General features: G+C 53.4%; 8 protein-coding genes across 8 annotated transcripts; 1 reads left to right on the top strand and 7 right to left on the bottom strand.

Annotated features, from left to right (window-relative positions):
- Window positions 1-581: 581 nt before the first annotated feature.
- On the top strand, window positions 582-1,892 carry VTN00DRAFT_4372 (uncharacterized protein; the record flags this gene model as incomplete). Its single annotated transcript, XM_069430792.1, has 1 exon — window positions 582-1,892. The coding sequence occupies one exon, from the start codon at window positions 582-584 to the stop codon at window positions 1,890-1,892; it is 1,311 nt and encodes a 436-aa protein (XP_069289892.1).
- Window positions 1,893-1,933: 41 nt separating this feature from the next.
- VTN00DRAFT_4371 (uncharacterized protein) lies at window positions 1,934-3,073 on the bottom strand (the record flags this gene model as incomplete). Its single annotated transcript, XM_069430791.1, has 1 exon — window positions 1,934-3,073. The coding sequence occupies one exon, from the start codon at window positions 3,071-3,073 to the stop codon at window positions 1,934-1,936; it is 1,140 nt and encodes a 379-aa protein (XP_069289891.1).
- Window positions 3,074-3,719: 646 nt separating this feature from the next.
- Window positions 3,720-4,860, bottom strand: VTN00DRAFT_4370 (uncharacterized protein; the record flags this gene model as incomplete). Its single annotated transcript, XM_069430790.1, has 3 exons — window positions 3,720-4,517; window positions 4,592-4,767; window positions 4,827-4,860. The coding sequence occupies 3 exons, from the start codon at window positions 4,858-4,860 to the stop codon at window positions 3,720-3,722; spliced, it is 1,008 nt and encodes a 335-aa protein (XP_069289890.1).
- A 1,162-nt stretch (window positions 4,861-6,022) lies between these two features.
- VTN00DRAFT_4369 (uncharacterized protein) lies at window positions 6,023-6,513 on the bottom strand (the record flags this gene model as incomplete). The annotated part of the gene is made up of 2 exons (XM_069430788.1): window positions 6,023-6,414; window positions 6,498-6,513. 2 exons carry the CDS (start codon window positions 6,511-6,513, stop codon window positions 6,023-6,025), a joined length of 408 nt encoding a protein of 135 aa, XP_069289889.1.
- Window positions 6,514-7,168: 655 nt separating this feature from the next.
- On the bottom strand, window positions 7,169-8,944 carry VTN00DRAFT_4368 (uncharacterized protein; the record flags this gene model as incomplete). Its single annotated transcript, XM_069430787.1, has 2 exons — window positions 7,169-8,550; window positions 8,617-8,944. 2 exons carry the CDS (start codon window positions 8,942-8,944, stop codon window positions 7,169-7,171), a joined length of 1,710 nt encoding a protein of 569 aa, XP_069289888.1.
- Window positions 8,945-10,175: 1,231 nt separating this feature from the next.
- Window positions 10,176-10,740, bottom strand: VTN00DRAFT_4367 (uncharacterized protein; the record flags this gene model as incomplete). Its single annotated transcript, XM_069430786.1, has 2 exons — window positions 10,176-10,458; window positions 10,505-10,740. 2 exons carry the CDS (start codon window positions 10,738-10,740, stop codon window positions 10,176-10,178), a joined length of 519 nt encoding a protein of 172 aa, XP_069289887.1.
- A 227-nt stretch (window positions 10,741-10,967) lies between these two features.
- On the bottom strand, window positions 10,968-11,948 carry VTN00DRAFT_4366 (uncharacterized protein; the record flags this gene model as incomplete). The annotated part of the gene is made up of 1 exon (XM_069430785.1): window positions 10,968-11,948. The coding sequence occupies one exon, from the start codon at window positions 11,946-11,948 to the stop codon at window positions 10,968-10,970; it is 981 nt and encodes a 326-aa protein (XP_069289886.1).
- Window positions 11,949-12,970: 1,022 nt separating this feature from the next.
- On the bottom strand, window positions 12,971-14,151 carry VTN00DRAFT_4365 (uncharacterized protein; the record flags this gene model as incomplete). Its single annotated transcript, XM_069430784.1, has 4 exons — window positions 12,971-13,332; window positions 13,456-13,721; window positions 13,791-13,976; window positions 14,042-14,151. The coding sequence occupies 4 exons, from the start codon at window positions 14,149-14,151 to the stop codon at window positions 12,971-12,973; spliced, it is 924 nt and encodes a 307-aa protein (XP_069289885.1).
- Between the last annotated feature and the right edge of the window lie 157 nt (window positions 14,152-14,308).

The raw sequence follows: 14,308 nt of genomic DNA, 5'->3' as shown, positions 1-14,308 counted from the left end.
AGTCTGTAAATCAAGCTGCAGACTTTGTCCACAGCCACGAAGCTGGAATAAATAATTTGCAAATGTCACAAACCTCCCACCTAGATGAGTCAAGTTCCTTCTCCCGTTTTGGGTCTCGACTTCCATCGCTTCAGCCAGAGGAATCTCCTCATGTTCTTCCCGAGCAGGCACCGTCTCCACGGCCGTTGTCTGATATTTCCGTTGAGGATAGGCATATCATAGCTACAAAACTTGGGGAGTTTGCTTGTGTTCTACCACAGAACTTTCAATTGCCATCACGGCTGGCGATGTCCCGTTACATTGCCGGCTATGTGAACGGATTCCATGAACATATGCCATGTCTACATGTCCAAACCATGACAATGAAACGTTGTTCTATTGAACTTATTCTTGCAATGGCGGCTGTGGGAGCACAGTATTGTTTCGAGGGTGAAAAGGGAGTGGAACTGTTCCATGTTAGTCAAGCAATAGCTATGCATCGGATACGGCGGAGGGATGCCCGACTTGCCGCAGTACATCGACATGACGAGAATTCGCTACAGGCAAATGATGAATTATTAAGCCCACAAGGCATACTCTCCATGAACCCTCAGCGCAGTGGATCCATCTCCGGGCCGTTGGGGCTTCCACCTGAGCCAGAACCAGCAGATAGCACCCATTCGGGTGCTGATGATCTGATGCAAACAGCGCAAGCATTATTTCTATTGATGGCAATGGCAACCTGGGCAAAACACAAAAAGATACTTCGTGAGGCATTGGCTCTCCAAAGTGTCCTCGCCACTCTAGTCAGGGATGATGGCCTGAAAAACAAACCTTTATCGGAAGATGCATCATGGGAGGAATGGATACGGGCCGAAACCATTAAACGGACGAAGTTCATCGTTTTCTGCTTTTTCAACCTTCACTGTATTGTTTACAACATTCCATCACTTATTCTTAGCTCGGAGCTGAAAATGACCTTACCATGCAGCGCAGCGGAGTTTAAAGCACCAACGGCAGCAAAATGGCGAGAAGTGAGGAAGCGAGTGCCACCAGAACCAGACTTCCAGATAGCATTCCATCGCCTCTTTTCGAGAGGCGCAAGGAATACGACAGGATGGAATTCTTCTTTGGGAAACTACGCCTTGATCCACGCTCTGATTCAACATATCTTTTTTGTGCGGCAGATCACCCGCTGTCGCTGTGACGGTGACGGGGACCTTTCACCGGACGATGTATCCGCCCTGGAGCAAGCGCTACGTAACTGGCAGCTAGGATGGAAAAGGAACCCTGAATCTTCCCTTGACCCTATGGATCCAAATGGGCCAGTTGCCTTCAACTCGACGGCACTCTTGCGACTTGCTTACATCCGACTCAACATCGATATCGGACCGGGACGCGCTCTTGATACTCGAGATCCAATCCAGATTGCGAACTCCTTCCGCGAGAGTCGCGCAATCAAGCGCACGCCCAAGCTTGTCAGAGCGGTTCTGCACTCCGCTCATGCCCTTAGCATCCCGGTGAAGATCGGCATCCGGCTCGTTGCCCGGACACAGACATTTGTCTGGTCAATACAGCATTCCTTGTGTTCACTTGAGTGTGCTTTCTTGTTAAGCAAATGGCTCGAGGCGCTCTCATTGCCACATCCAGAGCCGGAGGTGTCAGATGACGAACGGCGCATTTGCTCACTTGTCAAAACCATGCTGGACGAGACGGAGTTCGCCGTGCGGTCTGATCTTCCACTCGAGTCTCCGGTCACGCTGAAGCAGTTAAGCGCAAGTGTGCTACGTGTTTGGGCCAGGATATTCAAGGGTGCCCAGACATGGGCCATTGTGGATGTAATCGGCACTTCACTAAACATCTACGCTGATATGCTCGAGACAGGGGAGTCTTTGACAAGGGGTATTCATTAAGCAGGACAGGAAAACCTCCAATTTGATTCATCATTTACGACTTAGGAGTCTTCCAGTGACATGTCAACAACCAGCTTTCCGCCACTTCTCTGATGATATTCCGCAACGAGGTCGTTCAGCTTTGATAGAGGATACCGTTTCAGAGTCGCCCTGATATTATGCCGATCAGAGAACTCCAGCATCTCCCTTAACACCTTATTGCTCCCCACCAAGCTGCCGACGACGGTGATGTCCCGGAAGACAAGATCGCGCGACGACATATGAAAACCAGCTTTAGGGAATGACACGACAACGCATTTCCCATGATTCTTTAGCAACTTGACCCCGTAATCAAATGCCTTCTGACTTTCTGGCAAGATTATGACTGCATCGAGACCCATCTCTCCCTGATGCTTCTTCCCATCGCTCAGACCAACCTGTCGAGCGACCTCCTCCGCCTCCTCGACTCGGGAATCGACGATTCTGGCTCCTGTATTCAACCCGCGAGCCAGCCCCAGCGGCCCATCCGCGTTATCAATACCGAAAACATCAAAGCCCATCTTCACGGCAAACTGAAGACCAAGATGTCCCAGTCCGCCACCGCATCCAACAATGCCAATATGCTGTCCTGGGGTCAAGCCGCACTTCTTCAATGCCGCATATATAGTGACGCCCGCACACATCAGAGGGGCTGTATCCACGGCGCTCAGTCCGGCTGGTATTGGCGCCACCTGTCGTGCATCGACAACGGCATACTCCCTGAATCCGCCATCCATACTGATCCCGCTACCCTTCGACGCTGGACAATACACCGAGTAACCCGGTGGGTCACTGTCGGGGCCTTTATCTTCGAGACACTCCTCACAGGTTCCGCAAGGATGGAACGCCCGAGAACTCACCCCGACACGGTCACCTGGACGGAAGCTAGTCGCTGGCGGGACAGCGTCAGAAGCCGTCGCGACCACCGTCCCGGCGAACTCATGGCAGCCAACGTGAGGGAAGGACGGCGGGTTGGGCAGCATCTCACCCTTGGCCAGCACCGCGTCTGTGTGGCAGTAGGACGCGGCATTGACCTTGATCAGGAGATCGTATGGCGAGGTGATGCTAGGGAGAGGCTGGTCGCGTAGTACGTACGGGGTGTTCAGCGCCTCGAGGCATTGCGCCTTCATGGAGCTTGGGAGAGGAGCATTTGGTGTGGCCATAGTCGATCGTCTGTGACGTTATGTGGTGTATACCTATTAGGAACAGGACACAAGTATAGTATCTGAACAGAAGATGTGTAATTCTCCTTTGACATGTCTTTTTGTTTATGATTACTCATGAAGAATTGAGTCTCGCAGATAACAGCTCGCGGCGTCGGCTGCAGCCGACATCCACAATTGGTCCTTCTGCAACGCTCAACCAAGCGGGGTTGGACGAGCGAGGGAATGCGGAGAAACGAATCCCAGGCTGCACTCCACATTGGGGAAGATAACGCGCTGTTATTCTATCCTATCTTGACTGATATTACTGGGGTCTGCGGCTATCGTTCACCAGAGGTTTAGGTAGTTACATAGGTACCTCGATGAATGGTCTGATTTGTGCAAATCTTCCCATGGATTCCTGCTTTTATTTGCACTTGCCTATATATCTGATCAATATCCTGTGCAGAATGTCATTTTCGATGGAGGGAACGAAGTCAGATCAATACACACACACACACACACACAGGGAGAGAGACTAGACTAAAACCTATATACAGATGCACAGCACATACATACAGCAGAACGGAACAGAACAGAACTCTCCAACAACTGTAGATACTTCCCTGATGACAACGTTCCTTGATTCATACTTCGCCCTTACCTGCTACTCCCTCCTCTCACTCTCACTCAACCACTTATAAACCACCCTCGCATCCTTCCCCCTATACCTCTCATCCCTACTCGCCTCCTCAAACGCCCCCAACGCCGGCCCATCCAGCACCGTCCTGGCGCCCACCATCCCCGCCAACTCTGACCCCATCCTCAACACCTTCTTACACAACTCGATCCGGAACCCGCCCTCGTACCCACGACTCGCGGGCGCATCGCCCTGCACCCCGGGGACGGGATTACTCCGCGACGTGACCCAGCATTGGCCGCCGCTGGCGTTGATCACGTCCGTGAGGAGTTTTGGATCGAGACCGATCTTGACGCCGATATTGAGCGCCTCGGAGGCCGCGAGGGAGGTTATGGCGGAGAGGTAGTCGTTGGTGATTTTGAAGGCGGTGCCGGAACCGATGGGGCCGCAGGGGAAGATGCTTTCGGGTTTTCCAATGTGGGATAGGACCTGTTTGACTTTTGGGAAGATGGGGTCGGAGGAGTGGCAGCCGACCATGAAGGCGAGCGTGCCGGCTTGTGCGCCCATGGGTCCGCCGGAGACGGGGGCGTCGATGAAGGTGAGTGTGTTGGAAGAAGGGTTGAGGGATGATGCGGTTTCTTTGGTCGCGCGGGCGACGTCAAGGATGGTTGCTGTTTCGATGGTGCCGCATTCGATGATTATCTCGTCTTGCGGAGATGAGGCAGAGGATGCTGCTGCTCTTGCGCCGGCGAGGATGCCGCTCGTCCGGTCGAGGTAGACGGCTTTGACGGCGGGCGTGTCAGGGAGCATGGAGATGACCATGTTCTGGGTCTTCGTCAGTCTTTCTTCCTGATCTATATTCATCGATCATGATAACAAGAGAGCATGTATGGACGTACCGCTCTCTTCACAGCTTCAAATCCATTCCGGACCACCTCGACCGGACCTTTACCATCCATCTGTGCTTGGAATCTCTTGACTACATCCTCACTCACGTCGCATATGAGAAGGGTGTACTCGGGGTCCAGCTTCGAGCGCAGATTCACGGCCATGGGGTAGCCCATTACGCCGAGTCCTGAAGATTCATCAGTATATGGAATGTTATCCTGACTGAGAGAAGGAGGGAAGAGATACCGATAAACGCAATCGTCTTCTCTGGGGATGCCATGCTGGGTTCTAGGCAGACACTGGATGTGGATAAAGTCGATCAAATGAAGCCGGTCAATTCCGATATCCTGTAGTATAGTATGGCAGATGCCAGAAATATAGGTACCTTGTGTATACCAATAGCCAGAGAGGCGTAAGTACCTATAGATAATCTCAATCGACTGATCCGCGTGGGTATGCACGATTTCATAATAGTCAGTACGCAGCACAAAAGCTTGCTTTCACTGTTAATCTGAACCCTTTTGCATTGCTTTCTGCCTTTTTTTTTGTAGTAATTTACCCACAAAGCCAACTGGAGCTAGTCAAAATTGCCTCCCTCATCAGAGGAAGAGGAGAAGCTGGCGGAGGAGGCTGCTTACCCCACATTTTCTCATTCGCGGTATTGATATCCCGACGTCCATTTTGTCTGTCGTGCGTTGGAGAAGTGGAAATTAAGTCGAATCGGGGGATAGATGACCGGGGGTACGATCTGTTCTTGTCCATATCCCACATTTCGCATCCTGCACAGCTGACGACCGGCTCGCTGGCTGGCTGGCTAACTACAAAGTAACTAGCTAGCTGCCAGATCATGGGGAATATCAATGGATTGGCTGCTTTATTTATCCAACACCTCTTCTTCATCAGGGTCATGTCAATTACATGCATACACAGACAGATAGGTATTGTTCTAAACGGTAATTTGCTGGCGACATACGACTTGAGAATTTTCTATGCTACTGCATATACAACTTGGCCGATAACCAATCTATCATTGAGATGTCCTATCTCCACCCATATAGACTAAGGTTAATGCCGTTTCGTATTAGATACGTAGTTCAACATAGTTCAGAAAACTAGAAGCACAGCTGGAAGCAAAATCAAATGGAAAAAAATATATGTAACACAGAATATATCCCACAACTGTCCCGGCCAAAACCGTCCCCGATTCTTCTCCCTCCACGCATCATCATGCGCAACAATCACCTCGACCTCAACCTCCTCTTCCCCTTCCCCCTCCCATTTACCTTCACCTTTACCCTCAACCCGATCCCGCCCCAGTCCTTTACCCAACAACTTCCCAACTCTCACCAACGTCTCCCTCGCCCTCTCCGTATTGAGATGCACGCTCCTCATCCGCCCCGTCCCGCTTTCGTCATCGTACATCCCGATCCCGCGCTCCCCGGTCAATACGGCGGAGCTTCCTTCTCAAGCAGATCCAGCGTTCCCGGTCCAACGATGAAAGTCGAGTGCGGAAAATCATCCGGCGTCCCGAGGTGGTCCCAGTGGACGTGGCTGAGGATGACATAGTCGATGCCCCCGTCCCCGTCCGATGCAGGATCAAGTCCACCGGCACGGAGACTCCCCGCTATATCAGGGCTCATGATGACGGGCTGCCGCTGCGAGATGTGTGACTGCATGGCAGGCGGGTACCGCGAGAGGTCGCATTTGATGCCCAGGTCGAAGACGACTCGGGTAGGTGGCTTGCTGGCATCGTGGGAGGGGTGTTGGATCAAAAAGGAGAGCGATGGAACGGTGGTGCGTTTCTCGGGGTCCGCATTTGTGATGAACAGGCGTTCTGGGAGGGTAAGGTGGCCTCCTTCGCTGATATCGTGACGTAGACTTGATCGGGGGAGGGAGGTGGGAGGGCGAGAATATTACTTGGAACTGGAGCCATGGCTTCATGCAGTAGATAGAAAATAACAGAATAACATATAATTTAATATTCAGAAGATGTACAGCATATTATCGTATCATCATGAAGAACACAAGAATAACTGTATCCCCACGTGGGGCTCATGTCGGGGTATTGGGGAAACGCGGGGAACCGGAGCAGGGGATTTCGCGGGTTTTGTGCTGATAAAACTGGGTGATCAAGTAAAAAGCAAATAGTAACACAGTCTGGATTCGCTTCATGCAGAAATAATAAGCACAGAGCAGCAAGTCACCACGCATTATTAATCTCGAGCCGACCGTATACCTCCGCGTAGGATCCATTTAAAAACAAACTGGCACCGTTTCCTCATGTCATTCGCATCTCATTTCGTGGCTCATGAATAGTCATACACTTCGTAAGGGGTTCAAGGAAATATTAAAAACATAAGACAGGGGGAGGGGTAAGTGAACGGACAGAACAGGGGAACCTGAAAACCAGAAAAGAAAATTCCCGAAAGCAACCAAGGGTCAGAAAGCAGAGGGAAAGTGAAATGCCGCCACTGTCTGGTATGGCGGATCAAGACACGGCGGGGATATTCGTGAAGAGTATTGGCAGATCCATCTTTCGCCTTCTCAGACTCTTCCAGATACCGTTGACTTCGAGGATAGGCGTCGCTCTAACTTCTCGCCCGCCTGGCTGCTCGCTTCTCTGCACGCTCCTGACATTCCTTCTTGTACGCTTTGCTCTCCTCGCGCTTTGCATTGGCCTCCTGCCACTCTGCAACAGCACCCTTGATTCCCAGAGCAGCCAACCCGATGCTGGCGGCGTCCACAAGATTGGCTTTCATCCGACGCTTCCGTGCTTCCTCAGGAGTGATCTCCCCTTCCTCCAGCAACTCGCGTCTCTTCTTTCGCTTCTCCATGCTCTCCACGACGTTATGTGCGGCGTGGATCGTGGCGACGGTCGCGAGTCCTGCGGTCAGTAACTCCTTACGGTGCATCTTCTTACGCGTGCGTCTTTCGTCGGAACTGGAGCCGAGGTCAGAGTCAGTGTCGGAGTCAGCACGACGACCACCATCACCATTTGAACCGTACACGCCCGAGCCGTAGGCTTCGGACCGGATAAGGGAGGAGGTGGTGGTGCTGTCGGCTGGGATAAGGAGTCCACCTACTTCTCGAGAATATCCATCAGATGGCGAACGACCGTGGCGTCCGGAACGGCGGCAGCCGTTGTCAGAGTCAGACTCATCATAGGAATCGTCTGAGTAACGAGATGAGCGCTGATGGCGACGCCTGCGGTCTTTCTTCTCCCCGTCACTCAATCCGATCGCGGCCAGTCCCTTGGTGATGCTCTCGGACATGCTTTGACTGCGCTTCTTTGATGCGCGATGACGCGGCGGGCTTCTGCTGTCATAGCTGTCGCGAGAACGAGAGCGGTGACGGCCACGGGACTTGGAGCGGACGCGGTTGTAGATCTCCTTGCCAGCCGCCGCCAGGGCGCCGGTGGCAGCGATATCCTTCAGACCGGCGCCGCGGCTCTCGGAGCGACCGCGCCCAAGGGGCCGGGAACGGGATCCTGATCGAGACCGTTTTCCATTGACGACGCGGTTCGTAGCCAGTCCAGCCAGCACAGACTCAATGATGTGCCGTTTGCTGTGCTTGTCTGGGTCACGATCAAGGAGCCCGTCTGTGCCTCCAGCGGTGATGGCTGCCGTGAGGATGCGTCTGCCCTTCTCTCCCGTCCAGTCGCCCGGCTCCTTGCGAGAACGGAAAGCCTCAGCGGCACCAGCAACCAGCGCTGCTTTGACAGCCTGAGCAAGTTGCTCATCAGTCTTGTCATGACGTCTGCGAGATGAAGACGAGTGACGGTGATGGCGATGACTCTTCCGGGAACGACTGCTGTCACGATCGTGATGCTTGCCGGAGTCGCTCTGATCGCGCTTGCTGGAAGATGATCCCAGGACACCACCCAGAGCACCCAGCGCCTGTTCACTCAGGGACTTACGACGCCTTGGACGAGGAGCAGGGCTGCGGGACGGGGAACGGTCAGGACGACCGCCTGCTCTGGTCGTTAGCCTCGATCATAAGACTTTCGTTTCAAAATGTAAACTATAGGATAACATACGCTTATCGTCGTAACGCTTGGACCGATGACGGTCATCGGGGCGATTATAATAGCCCTCACCGTAATGCGGACCGCGGCCACCAGTTGAGCGCGCTCTGCGGACGCCGCCGTCACGGACCGTCGTCACCCTACTCGTCTGTGGTCGAGCATGACCATAGCGATAGTAGTCAGAGCCGGGTGGAAAGTCGCGCCGCACTTCCTCGATGTCAGAGTCATCGCTACCGTCATGACGACGGCTCCCGTAGCTGGCGTAGGGCTGGTCGGCGTAGCCGGTGGGACGGGCGTATCTATCTGGATGAAGATAACGGCGGTCGTCGTAGTACGTCATAATTACAGGTTGAGAACAAAGACAAGAAGAAGAAGATGGTGGTGGTGATGATGATGATGATGATGATGATGTGAAAGAGGATAGAGAAGAAAAAGACACCCCCGAAAGAGGGTGATGGTGCAAAGAAGAAGGATACCAGAGAGAGAGGTCGGATGATCTGCTAGACGGGCAGCCTTGTGACGTGTGTGTGTTGGGAGCCTCAGGCTATGGAATTCCAGTCTCAGCTCCGGACGATGAAATAAATAATGGCGATAACCAGGTCGAATCCCTGTTCTTCCAACGAGACGGTGACTCGTGTGTGAGAGTTCAGTGGTGGAAGAACAGCCTGTCGATTAACTTTGGCCGTCACCCAACGGATGATGTATGTGGAGGGGTGAGGTTCGCTCTTCTGCATGCATGTATATGGTGTCAGTACTAAAACCCTGCACTTGTAAGGCTAGGATGGCACAGGAAGCAGACTTGCCTCGATGGCGCGCAGCTGCGCCTCGTCGGGGCTTTTCGAGCCCTTAGCTGCAGCGGTGAGCCCGAGTCTGCACCTAACGGACTGGTCGCTGGTGTTTTCTGCGAATCCGATCGTAACGTTGAGGCTGATGGAGCCCAAGGTTGGGGCTGTTATGTGGCTGAGCAGAACGTTGACGGATTCTCAGTCCAATGGAGTCCAATCTAGAACGTAATTTCAGCTTTGAAGGAACAGAAAGGAAAAATGGCTATGATGGATGGCGGTGATGGCAGAAAGTTGAGTCGAGTCGATGAGGTGAGGGAGGAAAGAAAGCGGCCTTATGTGCGCTTATCTTCCACCACAGCATCAGGGAAAAAAAGCGCCCCTCGTGCAACATTATCGCCTTCTCTGTCTTTCTTCCTGATATCACCAAACGTCATCCTGCAGCGCATCATGTCCGAGATTGACGGAGAGGGCTCAAGCTGCGAGATGACCGCATCACACCCGTCACGGTGGGACAGTCGCGGCAAGGGCCTCGTGCCTGTCGCCACCGTATCCAGGGTTCGTTCCGTCGATCGATCCACGGTGGGATCCGCGGTGGATAACCGTGGGATACAGTACATAGAATACAATGGCATTCTTTTCTGTGGTATGGTGTTTCTAGATGTAGCCTACAGATTGTAGCTCCGGTGGACGGTATACCTATACCTACTTGGCAGCAAGATTCAATGGAAAATATATGCGAAATCAATAGTTTCAAAGCCCAAAAGGGGCAGACCCAACGGTCTTTCTTCATATTAAGACAAGATAACTAAGAATCTCAAAAGTCAAAGAGCCGCCATCCGGACCCTGGTTTCCCATCGGGTCCCAACCCGCCATATATTCCCTTTCCATCATCTCTGCCCGGTCGTTCGCACGTTTCCTCCTCTTCAAATCATTCTTTTCTCCTTTCTCACGTGGCAGCATCGAGCCATATCCCGTGAGAAGAGAGCAAACAAAGAAAGGAAAGGAAAGGAAAGGAAAGGAAAGAGGTAGCGAATGCAGAGGGAAGGTAACCCAACGTAGTATACAACAGCTTTCAGAAAAATACAACCAAGAAAGGAAAAAAAAAGTACTGGCACACAGGGAAGGGAACCGCGTTGGTTGACCAGCTCTCGGCTCCCCCAAAGCCCTCTCTCCCTACGGCCCACGCGGTCCCTTTCGGGTAGGGTAGGCTGCTCTGTAGGAACGAGCGACTTCCTGTGTACCAGAAAATGGTCAACCCAACCTTTCCGGAGGCTTCAACTTTCACTTTCCGCAGACGCCTTGCTTCGCAGTGGACTCCGAATCTAAATTTTTTGTACAAGAGATCTCCCATCCAGTGGGCCTGTGATCCCAAAAGGGAAAAGAAAACTTGGAAAAGTAAGAAATAATGAGAAAGTGGGAAAGCTCAATCCCAGTAATCAACCTCTAGAACCGGCTGTCCGTTGTCTAACACTGAGATCGTGCATTCCGGAGAAGCAAGAAAAAGTCGTAAAGCTGGACCGCGCTGCGGCAGAATACTCTCACGCTTTGACAGCTTTAGTCGCTTCCCAACTGCTTCTTTCATTGTTGATAAGGAGCAGAATTGGCTGCTAGTACTAGAGCATCGAGGCTCCCCGCTATGCTGCCGGATCGAGATGCCGCATATCGTCCCACATGGTCGTTTTCGTCCAACCGCATGTTGATGCCATTCAAGTAGCTGAATGGTTGCGATTGCCGACGTTGGTGCAAATCAGCCAGGACATATGGGTTGTCCTCCGTCGTCGGGGAATTCAATCCACTGGCGCTGGAGTATCCGTCGCCGTCTGACTGGGACTGACTTCGCGATCGGACGTGGCTCCGAAGTTGATCCATACTCTTCGTCCACGTTTTCCGTTCACCTCCCTTCTCTAGCCTCGGCGTCATGTCTTCCGAGTAGGTCCGATGTGTCCGTCGGTGCTGCTTCATGTTGTCTTTCCGCGTAAATGCTTTGTTGCAGATGGGACAGTGGACGCTCTTTTCCCCCGTATGTTTCTTGCCATGCCGTGCGGCATGGCCCGATGTCGTAAAGGTCGCCGTACATGCGTGGGTTGCTGCGTAGGGACACGGATACTTGTTCTTCCTATTCACCTTCGACGCCGATAGATCTACCGGCCCACCGAGAACCGTCTGCGGAGAGGCGGGCTCGGCGGAGGATGCTACTCGATGAACACTACCGTTCGAGGGGCTTGCCTGGGGGTACAGGCATGGAGCAGCCGGAGCGTAACTGGCGTACTGAGGGGCCATGCGACTGTCCGCCATGTAACTGTACGGATACTCTGATGTACCGGACAGGACCTGTTGTCTAGCTTCGGCTGACGAAAGCGGGGCTAGTTGGGGAAGTGGTGAAAGGGGAGATACGACGGAAGAATCTCGAGAGGAGTTATCGCGGGGTTCAGAGGGCGATTCTCGCTGGTGGACAGATTCGTATGTGTACGATGGATTTGCGGAATTGCGCTGAGATATCCGCGGCGGTGGGCGAACTGCAAAGGAAGGATTATCGTCATTGTTCAAAATTGAGACCATGCCTGTTCTACAGCCGGCCATTACTCGAAGTGGAAGAGCAGCCAATATCCCGTGACGCGAAGAGAGACAGAAAGAAACCTTGAATCAACAAAGTCAGTCCAGAGAATCGAACGGAGGCATTGAGCATCTCGTGCTCGAGCAGAGAGCAATCCAGCAGGACAAAAGGGAAAGCGGGCATGCGAGATGCCAGGACGTCTCCTACCTCGTGCAACAAGGCCTGCAAGGTGATGACGGTAGAACTGTATCGCAACTGCAGCCTCAGCAATCCCTAGGGTCCTTCAATCGACCGCTGGTCAAGCCTGCTGTCCAACGAGGCTTTGCAGCAAGTGGCTAGGTGCAGGAACGCCGTGTATGTATGGTATAAAAGCGACGGTCGTCGATCTGGGAGACGCGTCCGCGACGGCAGTTGCAAACCGGTCTAGTGCTCCTGCAGCGCAAGGAATCGAACAAGCTGGCAAAGCAAATGTATGTAGCTCTGACCACAATCTCACGGAGAAGTGCAGAGGTGTGAAGTTATAGTAAGCGATTGGCAGCGACAAGGCGCGCGGGAGTGGGAGAGACGAGTGACGATTGTCTTACGAAGACAAGGAAAAGAAAAAGAGCGAAGGACAATATAATAATAATAATAATAAAAGCTTCAGGAAGAGAAAGAGCTAGAGCAAGACCGTTGGAGGTGGAGGAGAAGTAGAGCCTGTTAAGGACTCAACGTCAGGGAGTAAACAACAGGGCCAAAGCCAGGCCCGAGCTGCTCGCTTGTCCGGAATCAGCCCGTCACGAATTGCTATCCATATCCACAGGGCTCTGGGATCAACCCGTGCGCGGCGTCTCTGACAGGGCTGCAGCGGCATCCGGACCGGGCCCGGCGTCGAACATGGCGTCTGTGGCTAAGATGCAGCGCATGCAGTCGTTGACAACAGGCGTCTGGGGTCCTGGGTCCCTGCTGGACCGTTTCCCGTGAGGCTGACGCTGCGGACAACGACCGGCTCCATCAGACGCCTGGATCGTATAGGCTGTATCTCCGTCTAGCTCTGCTGCCGTCGGCCGTCGGCCCTAGGGAAGTGAAGTGAACCCCCTGCCCCGCAGACGATGGATTCTTGACTGTTTAGGGCCTTTAGGAGCGCAGAAGCTTTGCGCGGCGGATCCAGACCCTGGACTGTCGCTGCATGGCCTCGAACTCGGCGACCCACTGCTGGCCTGCGATCAACGTAGTCGAACCTAACGAGCGTCGTAGTCAGCAGGATTCCGGACACCGTGGTGAACTCCGTTACGAGAATCGCAGCTTTAGAGCAGGGCCTCCAGGCAGATCGTTCTGCTCCCCTGGGTACGGCGTATACCAACTTTGGGCCTGTGGACTCGATCCAGCCCGTCTCGACTCTGTTGACCCCTGTTCGCTTAGTTAACTTCATGCTCCGCGGCGGAGGACGTCCATACCATACGTAGTACATCTATGTTCTCCATCTCCCTGCTCCTGTCTGGACAGGGCGTCAACAACGGGCTCGCTCTAAACCTTCACGTATCTGCTCCAGGTGAGGCGCAGCATCTGGATGCTGGAGAGCCGTCTCGGCCGGATGGCATCCTGGCCGGGAGAATCGTACAAAGGCGTACAGAGGGATGGCATCCCTGGGGTCGTGGTGGAGGAGTTTTTTGCATGGTGTTTGTGGAACTCTCCGGTCTTCCAGAAGCTCTGCTGCGCTGTACAGGACGTTGGGTGGAAGAGCGACAACCTCTGCCATCGCCTCGCGCCCAACGGCTGCACCGCCTGTGGCTGCGAACCTGTTGCGCGCCCGGTATTCTTGTTTTCGACTTCTCATTCCTGTCAGAAATTAGAATCATAGAGTCGACCTTGGCGGTTTTGGCTTCCATAGTTGCGCATAGTGCTGTGGAGCGCCTAAAGACTGCGCGGAACCTCGACTCGAGATCCATCTCAACCTGCCAGCTCCAACACAGTACGCTGGGTCTTCTCTGCGGCCTGCCAGTGCTGTTTGATGTGCATGGCCGCTGTGCGCGTCAAGCTGCCATCTCGTGCGACTGTTGTGGCATCATGTCATCTCTCCGTATCGTCTGCACGGTGCAACGGACAGCCATTTCCTTACGATTTTTCTTGTCTGCAGGGTCCAGGGGACCAGGGGACCAGGCCCCACGATGAAGACTCTGCCCCGGAGATAGTCCGTCGAGCCTCGAAGGATGCCAAAGTCCCAATCATGCTCCGTACATCACTATACGACTCGACTCGCACGAGGTGTACGCAGTGGCAGGCAGTCCTGTCAGGCTCAAGGTTCAACCTCCATCCCAACGGCCGCTGGAACCTTGATTTTGTGACTACGGAGTAATAGTCCTCGTTGAAATGCACATGGCTGCGG

This window comes from Thermoascus crustaceus, assembly GCF_041956765.1.
Source record: "Thermoascus crustaceus strain CBS 181.67 unplaced genomic scaffold VTN00scaffold_2, whole genome shotgun sequence".
Classification (NCBI taxonomy): Eukaryota; Fungi; Ascomycota; class Eurotiomycetes; order Eurotiales; family Thermoascaceae; genus Thermoascus; species Thermoascus crustaceus.
The sequence above is the reverse complement of the archived record's forward strand: the minus strand, read 5'-3'. Positions and strand labels throughout refer to the sequence as shown.